At 38.4% G+C, this 12,294-nt stretch overlaps 1 protein-coding gene across 1 annotated transcript in view; it reads left to right on the top strand.

Moving 5' to 3' along the window:
• LOC121740424 overlaps window positions 1-4,551 on the top strand; it is a 92,012-nt gene extending 87,461 nt beyond the window's left edge. The window contains exons 8-12 of the mRNA XM_042133113.1: window positions 267-375; window positions 1,401-1,619; window positions 2,444-2,666; window positions 2,998-3,261; window positions 4,246-4,551. Coding sequence (XP_041989047.1) covers window positions 267-375; window positions 1,401-1,619; window positions 2,444-2,666; window positions 2,998-3,261; window positions 4,246-4,461 — 1,031 coding nt within the window. The 3' untranslated portion in view covers window positions 4,462-4,551. The remainder of the gene's footprint in view (window positions 1-266; window positions 376-1,400; window positions 1,620-2,443; window positions 2,667-2,997; window positions 3,262-4,245) is intronic.
• Window positions 4,552-12,294: the final 7,743 nt, after the last annotated feature.

Raw genomic sequence — 12,294 nt, 5'->3', positions numbered from 1 at the left:
AGCTCATGACAAAATAAATAGTATCTTTTTGTGTAACCCAGGGGTGGATCGTGAAAAACCCCTATTCTAGCCTCCCTTTTATGCTTACTCTTCTCTACACTGTGAAGTGTGTGTAACACACCTTTTTATATGCGATGATTTGTATTTTACTATAATAAAATTAGATCGAGAGAAGTGGGGAGCATTGGGAGAGGCCTTTACCCAGCTGTGGGACGGCATAGGCTCATAAAAATTAAGTACTCAAATGTTTGACTATAATTTTCCAGGCGAGTTCGACATGCGTGTGAAGTCTTGTGCGGCTTCAGACGGGTCCGGCCACATCATCCAGCTGTCCGACGAGTACGGCTGTGTGCTGCGACCGAAGATGATATCCAGGTAATATTTTATAATATCAGCATTTTGTAACTGACCACTATACCGACTACTAGGAAATCAATACTAGCTACATAAACTTTAGTTCCGGACGCAATAATTATTACTAGAGATCGCCTAATGGTCGAAATTCGACTTTAAATGTAATTACCTTCTTCTTTTGACTCCCCGTTTAAAGTATAGACTATTTCAGATTAAAAAAAAACAACAATCCATTTTTAATTTGACAACAGAATTCAACGATAAACAAAGCTGAGTATAATTTGCTTGTCAGTCAAAACATGCTAGTGTGCGCGTTGTAGTGTGTGTACTACGTTTCTGCATTTTTCGTAAAAAGGGCTCCAAACTTATTCGCTCGCGTATTAATACAGGGTGTAACAAAAATAAGTGATAATACTTTAGGGTGTGTACGTGTTCCTTGTAGAGAGTTCACTGTGAAAGTAGCAGCGCTGAAAGACCAAACATTTTTTTCACTTTTGTATAGGCAAGGGCCCGAGCGTCACGAGTTTTCCCATACAAAAGTAAAAAAAAAAATTTGGTCTTTCAGCGCTGCTACTTTCACAGTGAACTCTGTACAAGGAACACGTACACACCCTAAAGTATTATCACTTATTTTTGTTACACCCTGTTTATAGATTATAGTCATAAGTAATAACATTGTCTACTTGTATGATCGACTCAGGCGCCTATTTAAAAATCTAGATAATTTTTTGCGATAAATCTATCCTCAGTTTATTCCCGGTACTCCAAGTTTACATACCAAAGGTCATGTTACATGTACCATCGAAGAAATTGATTCATAGGCAGTTGACGGATCTGCGTCATTTGGTCGAATTATGTTAATTTGATATAACTCGACCAAACTACGTAGGTCCGCCATCTGCCTATGAATCAACTTCTCTGATAGTACCTGCGGTTTGAGCGTAATATGATAACAGGCATAGAGACAAACGCTTTATCATTATACCATCTCCCAAAACTTAGCTATAAATAACCAATGTTATAACACATTCATGTACCTCTTCCAGGTTCCTCAAAGCGAAAGCGGCGGACGAGCGGGCGACCGTCATCACCTATGCGTTCTTCCACGCGTTCAAGTTCCCCGACGCGCTAAGTGTGCACATTCGATGCAAGGTCGAAATTTGCCGACACGGGTGCCTCGATCACTGTCAGCTCGCTGGCATCGCCCCCGAGAGGGCCCTGGACAGGAAGGACGATAGGACGCAGCAGGACCACAATGATATCGGGTAAGTGTTGTCAGAAGCCACTATATACCGTAGACCCTGAAGAAGTCATGGATAGAAAGGACGACAGGATGCAGCTGTACCACAATGAGATCAGGTAAGTGTTGCAAAATATCAGCACATTCGATGTAAGGTCGGAATTTGCTGACGCGGGTGCCTCGAGCACTGTCAGCTGGCTGGCATCGCCCCTGAAAGGGCCAGGACGATAGGACGCAGCCTGCTGCAGTGGTCCTGACCACAATGAGATCGGGTAAGTGTTGTAAACTGTCAGCACATTCGATGCAAGAGGCCTCGACTGCTATCAGCCGACTGGCAACGCCCCCGAGAGGGCCCTGGACTGGAAGGACGATAAGACGCAGAAGGACCACAATGAAATCGGGCAAGTGTAGCCAGAAGCAGCTTCATACCGTAAACCCTGAAGGAGTCATAGATAGGAAGGATGATAGGACGCAGCAGGACCATAATGACATCGGGACATAATAATGATGATAGCACATAATATCAGGCCTCAATAAGACCCGGACAGCAATTATTTTGTAACAGCGAAAAATGTACAATATCGGCTGTCTATCAAAATTGGATACAAAATTTTGTATTAGGTTGAGCAGATATTTATACTTGCTGTCAAACGCCTGTTTCATTGTATTTACAAAATCACCATACGGGCAGGTACTGTTGCCTACCATTGCCCCTGAAGGGCCTGCTCAAGAATTTTTATTTCTAGCAACATACCATACAATATAGACAATATTGTTAGTATTTTTTAGTAATAATAATTAATTAGTTCTTAAACTCAATTTTACCTTACAATGTTATTATCATTTCAGTGAATCTTCCATCGAAGATGCGGACTTGGCTCTAGCCGAGGATCATCAGCGTCTACCGCTAGAGGAGGCATTCGGTGACGAAGTATCAGGCGATGCAGTGGCGGCTCCTGCACCGATGCCCCATATCGCCCCCGCGTCGCTGCCGCAGCGGGCCCCCGAGCCCGACACTGACAGGATGAGCGCAGTAGAGGAGTTGGTGGAGGCGTTGGCTAGACCGTTCACTGTGAGTACTGAATATATTTCTAACTAGATATTTGCACAGTTATATTCTTGCAATGAAAACTGTGCACAGTTATATTATTGCAATGAAAACTGAAAAACTAAAATTCATCAAAATCGGTTTGAGCGAGAAGAGGTAACAAACAGACAGACATACTTTTGTATTTTTCATATGATATTGATAATGGATGATATATATAGATAAGAATGCCTTAATTTTTTTTCGACTTTCCAAAGGTGGTAAAACAAAAGTTTTCCAGAATGACCCCCTGAGTCACCCCCTTTAGGCTTACTATACCGTATTTGAAACATCCTCTTTAATTACATAATTTCAGGACCGGCCCACCGAGCTCGACCGTGAGCGGTTCCCGCACGGTCCTCGCAACCTCAGTCCCGACGCGAAGCCCGTGGTCCCAGCGAAGCAGCCCGGACCGGCCGTGGCTGGTCCCCGCTCGCTGAGGAAACGCCGGACCGTCCGCGACGCGAGATCGGCCGATGTCGGCGTGTCCGGCATTTATGATGTGGTCTCGGAAGCGGATCTCGCGTTTGGACCAACGCGGGAACCCGTTACGGTCTTCAGCGGACGGATAAGAGAGGAGGTAAGAGATTTCTATTAAAAGCGTTAAAAATAGGATGAGACGGTTCATGCTGTTCTGCTAATAATACATGAAGACATAAGAGGATGAAGTGGGTAACTGATATTTTACACCATAGCAATAACACATTTTCTCCCTCATAGTTTCGTTTTGAACAAACCTTTCAAATTAATAACTTCAACATTTAGCTATGCATAGAATTCACATTGTTTTGATATAAAATCAAAACGATGTGAATTTATCAAAATCTCTATTTATGCAAAAAAGTCAGTTTTAGAATTGTTAGTTACAAACTTAATTAAGTTATAAACTTATAATCTTCAAACACTCATGTTCTCAATAATTATTATAAGTACATAATAATTAGAAAACAATCAAAGACACAATGTCTTGTAAGTCGTTGATTTTTTGAGCTCGTATATATTTTTACTGCTCAGTTTGCAAAACATAAAGTCTTTGAATCTTATGATTTTTGTTAGGATCAACATAACTTGACGGTCTCGTGACGGTCTTTTGAGAAAAATAAGAGAAGAGGTGAAAATGTCCTGCCAAAACAAATATATTGTGCATATTTGCTTATTATAATATTATAACCAGCAACAGTATGTTAGTTAAGAGCACTGTGAAGTGTTTTTTAAGTTCTTGTTATATCCGCCAGATGGCGTTACAACACATATTTAGATTTCATTAATTTACTTTAAATCAATGAACTTGAAACAAATAGCCGTGGTTACGCAATTTTAGTTTTTGATTCATAATTCTTCACACTATAATCCATCACTAATACCTACATACTTTAATTAAATACTTCAACTCAACATATTCTGCATCATTCTTCCGAGTAAATACTTAAGTTGCTAACAATTTCCTAGAGATGGCGTTACTATGGCAGTTTTAAAATTCGTTTTTATCAAATCGGCATAATATAACATGGGGATAATATTACATTAATTTATCATTTCTATATCATGCCTATTTAAATTCCAGGTGGTATACGGCATATGTATGGGTGCGGTCGGTTTCGGCGCGTTGTTCGCGTCAGCTGCGGGCGCGGCTGCGGGCGCGGCGTTGGCAGCTGCAGTATTACTACACAAGTTGCGGACGCGCGTCGCGACAGTCGCGTCGCCGCAGCCCGCGTCGCATTCCCTCGCTGCGTGGATGGCATTACGGTTATTGGGCTCCCCGCCTCCACGGGAAGGCTGAGGCTATAAGGAATAATTTGCCGTGAATTTTTCTGTAATCAGCGTTGTTGTCACACTGACGTCGTATACCGCAAAAGCAATAGAGCGAGATACAGCATTTTAACTTAAATCTGTATTTTTTGCGGTATGTGTGCTAACAGCCTTGCACATAAAGTATGGACTGTGGAAAACACAACTAAGAATAAATATTGTGACATCGATAAAATTCACGGTAGAAAATTGAGTTAAAATCGTTCCCCTATGGATAAAGTCTTAGACGTAGTACATGTAACCGTGGTCTGTAAAGTCTAATTTTATTAAAAACCGTTTTGCACACTGACTAAAAAGTCTCAAAAAGGTTAAGAGCGAGATGATGTCACTTTTTCGCGGTTCGCTGCCTCTGTAGTGGATTTTATAAAGAGTGCTAACGGCGTAAGGCCTAAGTTCTCAAGTGACTTCTTAAATTACTTCAAATACTCAGTGAAATACCTTATTAGGTAATCCTATTTGTAATGTATTGTTTTAATAACTTCTTCGAAATATAATTTAGAATACCCGGTTACAGTGTATTTCATAGGACTGTAAGGGCCAATTCACACCGGATCGGCAGCGGCGCGAAGAGCCGCGGCGAGGAGCGGCGAGGCCGGCAGAGGCGGCTCGCGTCGCCGCGGGCGGCCGCTTGTGGACGCTCCAGCGGCCGCGCGCTACCTTTGGAGCGCCGCACAGTGGATCGAAAATCGAGTTTCATAGACATAGGAACTTGAATTGTATTTTTTGATTTTGATTCAGATGTATTTTTTTTGGGCTGAAATATGTTTTCCTAGTTGTTATTACATAATAAAATGTAAAAAGACTCATCTACGTGTAATAATAAGGGAGTAATAATTTTTTTAAGAAATTTTAGTATGGAGCCGACATGAAAAATGAGCATAATATCTCTGGAATCGCATGGTTGGCCGTTATATCCTCACACACTATTATAATTTATAGTACTAATTATTACTCACATTTTGGCATATTTCGTATTACGGCACCATTTGTACTTCATTTTGGTTAATTAAAAACTTAATTCAAATAGAAAGAAGAAATAAATTATTATGGTGATATAATGTATCAACCCTCTCTTTTTCCAGTGTCCTCAGTAACAATTTAAAACTTCCAACTGAATTAAATTAAATTGTCTGGAACTACTTGACATATTCTATTGTTTTTTTGTTAAATGATCCGTGTTCTTTACTTTCATAAAAAAATTGTAACTCCCTTATTATTACACGTAGCTGCGTCTTTTTACATTTTATTATGTAATAACAACTAGGAGACCATATTATCAGCTCAAAATTCAAGTTCTTATGCCTATGATTCTCGATTTTCGATCCACTGTGCACCGCGCGTCCGTCGGCGGAAAGTGCTCGCGGCAGCTCGCGACCCCTCGAGGCGCCTCGAGGCGCCTCGCGACGTCGCGCGCGGTCGCGGGTAGCCGCGAACACTTTTCGCCAACGGCTGCGCGCGGCCGCCGGCGGTGCCTCGAGCCTTTTTGAAGTTTTCAAGCGATACTAGTAGTTATAGGTATGTAAATAAAGTTTAAAATTATTTCACACTAAAAGTGCTCTTCGCGCCGCTGCCGGCCGCTGCCAATCCGGTGTGAATTGGGCCTTAGGTTACTGCAGAGTAGACAGAACTAAGGAGTACCTCGACTTCAAACAAACTGGCGTATATACGCGAATTGGGCGCGAGTGTCCCTTTCAACATGTTTCACAATGCTGAGTAAAGGTAGCCTTTCGAAGCGTCAGTGATGCCGCGACTTAAAAAGATGTATGATTTGGCGTAGGTAAGTGACGTCCCAGACGCGTTAATGTCGCTGACCGCTGTGCTCGACTCCAAACCACTCCAAACCATACAATTTTCATTGTCGCGGCATCACTGACGCTATAGACTCTCGCTTCGAAAGGCTTTAACGCACGGCTCCCCGGCCGATATGACATACTACGTCAAACATATTTTCGGGATCTTGTCTGAGTCGCCCTACTCGTTAGTTTTAATTACTCTGGTTACTGTATATAAGCCCGAATAGTCGCTTCTATATTAGGTCAGTTATGTCGAATTGGAACTGTTGCCTCAAAACGGATGGTGCTAAGTCGTGCTACGGACCAAGTCCTCAGACCTGATACATAGTTTAAACAATTTGTACAGATTTCTATGATATAGCCTGGTAAGGACTATAAAAACCTATCTAATATACTGATGAAATAATGACGTGACTGAGAGCTTTTTATATTGGTATCTACCACAGACATAGATCAAGATAGATACCGCATGTCGCTCCATTTGTAGGAAAACGAGCGTGCCACTTTTTCCTAGTTACTGTGACGTACCGATGATAAGAAACGTGCCCATTATCTGAGCCAACGTTTCTATTTAAATTTCTACAGCTTAATACGGCACAATTAGACATTTAGGATTTTTTTTTAATTCCGATTGACGTCCGATTCCGGTAACGGTGGAGCGCAGACTAAAGAACAGACTTTCGAAAGACGAGCATTGCTCATCGTTTGGGAACGCGTTATGGCACGCGAAGTATATACACATGCGGTATTTATCTTGATCTATGTCAGTGGTATCTACAGAGGCGGGTGCATCTTCAGCCCAGCATCATTAGCCCGTTCAACGAACACGATGAAATTCGGTTATTGATCTAAGTACCTGTCTTTTTCTCGATTCTACAGCTACGAGTGCGATTGTGATATTTTCACGATCGTGTAACGGCCATTCCCAATATTTGATCTATCTCTGGTTTTGCCCTACTAGAGATAGGAATAACTCACATTAGACATTAGAGACATATATTTTATGTCAATTGTGAGCTATTCCTATCTCTAGTAAGGCAAAACCAGAGATAGATCAAATATTGGGAACGGCTGTTAAACAGACATCTAGCGGTTAGATATACTATCAATTATAACCTGCTTTCTGATAAAAAATACCGCTATCTGTTTAAAAAAATACAGGTTTTTTATTTTTCTGGCCAAGGCAAAAGATTTTTAATCTCAGCCAGTAAGATGACATTTTTTAATTCTTAGCTATTATGACATTTTGCCAATGTCGAGCATTTATATTTTCCTTAATTTGCATTTATTTTAATACATTTTACTGAGTGAGATTGAAAATCGCATTTTATATGCTACTCTTAGATGGTAAGAATTTGTCGAGTCATGCCATTAGATTTAAGTTTTTTTATATATTTTTCTTGGTCAAAACACTTAGTTTTGACAAGTTTGGTATGCTTGAGATTAATCCTAAAACAGTTTGTCTGTTGACATAATATTATTTGAAACTTTTTATTTTGATGGCGTACCTCATAATTCATATACTTATCCAGTTATAAAAATGATTTTATTTAATACATAATAGACATACGATATAAAAAAATTGTTTTATTGGATATGTTATGACTTGAGCTATATAAAATTAAATGCTTAGGGTTGTATATTTTATAAAGATGGATATTTTGTTTTGTAATTTATTGTTACTATGGCGCTATTTTATAATAATAATTTATAGATATATAAGTTGTAACTGAAATAAAACAGCTATCATCCAACTGTAGTAAAAGATTATAGGCTATAAAATATTTTACCTACATAATATTTAAGATAAGAACTATGAGTAAGTAGGTAGATCGTTTTAATAATATTTTAGTGGCTCATATATAATTTTAAAATTTTGTCAATTTTGCACTTCAAATTGTATCAACTTTTTACAGTTTAAAATTTTATAAATGTTTTGTTTTAATAGTTAGAAATGTGAAATACATCTTCTGCTTTACTACAATGACCATAGCTTAGATTTATCGAAATATTAATCTAATAATAAGTTTATAAGCGTTATTATCTAAGGCATTGCTGTAAAATAAGTTAAATACACCAATGATACTATACAGTTATATAGAAATAATATAGTTTTTACTGTAGGGTTGCATTTATACTCACTCCTGACTTTGCTCAATGCATTATTTTAGTGTCTTATTTTATATAATATTGTAGATAATATTATAATTGTTATTTGAAGGACTGCTTATAAGTTATAACAATTTCAACTAAACATGTTATTTACAACAAAATAAATATCGTATTCGATTTTGTCCTAAAATATTTTAATGGTTGAAAAATGACGCTTAGAGGCATAAATGTTAAATATTAACAGAATAATAAACATAATATTATTATTATAACAATCTGACGGTAAAATACTTAATAATTATCTAATACGACTTGAGTCTTATAGTTTATTGTAGTGGTCCTTCGATGAAAGATTTAGAATAATTTACTCTAGTTAAATAATGTATACCGTCCAAAAACATGCATTTAACCTTTTTTTATAATTTAATATTAATACAATATACTAAGTTTTGTTTTGTTCATGGCAACCGTTTTGTATCATTGATGCAGCACGATTTAATTTTGAAACAACGCCATCTTTTGAAATTATTTAGAACTAAGTCCATAGATAATGTTCATTGTGCAATTTTCATTTACAAAATTATGTTTTTTTTATTTAGTAATTCGGTAGTGGTACTTACTTATTTTTTGTAAATGATTTGTTTATTAATAAAATATTGTATGTATTATGAAATAATTTTATCACTTATGAAAAAGCTATAATATTATAATGTCCTTGTTAAATATTAATCTAATAAAGTTATGTTAAAAATATGATGATACATTTAATATTCCCTTCACTGTTGACCCTTCACGTACCTACTGAAAAGTAGGTACGTTGTTTGACATTTGTAGGTAATACTTGACATTTTAATTTAAATAAATATTACCAAAATGTTTATAGGTCTACTGTACTAATATTTAATTAAAATTTTAAAATTGAGCTCTTCTTTGGCTTAAACCCTATTTTTTTAATATTGTGTTAATATGTCATATTTTGAATTCGAGATTAACCGCCGTACTCAGATATATTTAATTCATACGTGGGAGAGCCATGCTTCGGCACGAATGGGCCGGCTCGACCGGAGAAAAACCACGTTCTCACAGAAAACCGGCGTGAAACAGCGCTTGCGCTGTGTTTCGCCGAGTGAGTGAGTTTACCGGAGGCCCAATCCCCTACCCTATTCCCTTCCCTACCCTCCCCTATTCCCTTCCCTTCCCATCCCTACCCTCCCCTATTACCCTATTCCCTCTTAAAAGGCCGGCAACGCACCTGCAGCTCGTCTGAAGCTGCGAGTGTCCATGGGCGACGGAAGTTGCTTTCCATCAGGTGACCCGTTTGCTCGTTTGCCCCCTTATTTCATAAAAAAAATATGTGATTAACCTTAAATTTAATGAAGAGTTTGACAATGTATGGCGCTTAATATGTCAAAATTTTGAATTAATTACTAAATAGGTAATTAATGTTCCACTCTGAGTACGGCAGATTGTGATTAATATCTATAATATGGAGTAATAAACTCTATTAAATAATTATTGTTACAAGCTTGCAGTGACGTTCAAAGCAAAATGACAAGCAAGACCAACGTCGATTCCACACTTCCTACTAATTGGGGTTGGGGAAAAAGTCTTTTCGTATTATAGTGTGTACTGTGTGTGTACCAATTGTATCTGGCTGATTTTGGTTTAATTAAAAAGTTTTAATTTTACAGAAGACAATTCCATATTCAAATTCGGCACATATGTGATATTCATTTGTTTCTCTTATTGTTAAAATGTGTGATTCTAATGAAGAAATTCGAAACTTTTTAAAATTTTATTACAAACTAGCTTTTGCCCGCGGCTTCGCTCGCGTGAAATTCGAAAATCGTGTACAATACGAATATTCTTGCAAATCTCCTTTAGAAACATGATGTTTTTCCAAGACCAAAAGTAGCTTATGTTACTCTCTATCCTTTTAACTAAGTCAATGCCAAAAATCGAGTCAATTGGTTGCTTCGTTAGGCTGCGAAGAAAGGACAAACAAACAAACAAATACACTTTCGCATTTATAATAGTATGGATAGCTGTTTCCCGCGACTTCGTAGGCGTTACCATAGTATAATAACGGAAATGGATAATTCTCTCCTTTTTATGGTCCCTTACTCAAATGGTAAAAAACGGAACCCGAGTACAAAGATATAATATCAGCCTGTCCGTCTGTCCATATCCAGGCAAAGCCCTCATATTAATCAAATGACACTCGAAATCTGTATGTTTCACATGTTTCAATATTAATTAATAACTTAGTTTGTTCCTAAGGAATAAGAATTAAAACTCAACACTAACGACGCAACATGTTTTTGCTTGGCATCATTACCAGGTGGGGAGGGGGGGGGGGGGGGGGGATTGGGGCGGCGCAGATGCTAAGTTTAAATAAGGCATATATATCTGCAAAAACCGTATTCAAATCGGATTAGTAGTTTTCGTGTGATGCTGGAACAAACATACAGACAGACAGACAGACAGACAGACAAAAAACTAACCACAGTTTTGGCTTCTATTGCGATGTAGTAACAGCCCCCGCTTATTATTTTTTGGATATCTTTAATGTACATAAATGTCATTTCTACAGTTTTATTATATGTATAGAAAAGGTAAAAATGCAACACAAGCCGCGAAAAAAATTTGTGATGCTTATGGACCTAATGCAGGCGCGGTCTGAGGGGGGGGGGGGGGGGGGGGGGGTCACAGGGGACATGACCCCCCCCCCCCCAAATCTAAGGTAAAATTGAAAAATCTCAAAATCTTGCTAAATAATAAAAGGAAATTTCTAGCTATCCCTTAACCACCACTTCGTCCGACCTTAGACAGCTGCTGTGAACCCAGAACCGTCCGAGGGCGCAGTTTAAAAAAATATAGTGTAGTGACTACTGAGTGACCCCCCCCCCCCCCCCCCCCCCCCCCAAATTTCAGGCTGCGACCGCGCCTGCCCTAATGCAGTATCTGTGAGAGTAGCGCAAACTTGGTTTAAGCGTTTTCAATCTGGAAATGTTGATATCAAAAATGCACGTCACTCTGGTTGTCCTGTAACGGACAAAACTGATGCCATTTTTTTTAAAGTAGAGCAAAATCGGTCATATTAGTAGTTACAATGTATCTAAAGAACTGGGGATTGACCACAAAACGGTTTTGGCGCATTTGAAGAAAGCTGGGTACACAAAAAAGCGCGATATTTGGGTGCCTCATGAGCTCACTGAAAGAAACCTAATGAACCGTGTACTCATTTGTAATTCTTTATTACGACGTAATGCCGAACCATTTTTGAAGAAGCTTATAACTGGTGATGAAAAGTGGTTCACGTACGACAATAACGTGCGAAAAAGATCGTGGTCCAAAGGCCGGTCAGGCTTCACAGACTGTGGCGAAACCCGGGTTAACTGCAACAAGGCGATGCTGTGTGTAAGGTGGGCATTATTCATTATGAGCTGTTACCACCAGACAGGACCATCTGAACTCTGAACTGAACTGTACTGCGACATTCTAAATGCGAAAGTGTGTCTATCTGTCTGTCTCATTACCTCTTCACGCCTAAACTGCTGAACCGATTTTGCTGAAATTTGGTATTGAGATATTTTGAGTACCGGGAAACGACGTAGAATATTTTTTATCCCGGTAAAATATACGGTTCCTAATCATTTATATATAAGTTAAAAGGAATAAATAAAAATACAACAATTAATGTTTATCCAGTTTATATTGATTACAGTGATTACAAAGGTTGTTTGCACTTAATATGGTACACTGTTATTGTAAGACTCATAAAATTAATCACAAACTCAACATTAAAAAAAGAACAACATCTCAAAAAATAAATAAAGAATAAAAAAATCAACAAAAAACATAGCGAGAGGTAGGGCATCATAATAGTATACAAGTGA

The sequence above is a fragment of the Aricia agestis genome, chromosome 3 (assembly GCF_905147365.1).
Source record: "Aricia agestis chromosome 3, ilAriAges1.1, whole genome shotgun sequence".
In the NCBI taxonomy this organism is placed as follows: domain Eukaryota; kingdom Metazoa; phylum Arthropoda; class Insecta; order Lepidoptera; family Lycaenidae; genus Aricia; species Aricia agestis.
The sequence above is the reverse complement of the archived record's forward strand: the minus strand, read 5'-3'. Positions and strand labels throughout refer to the sequence as shown.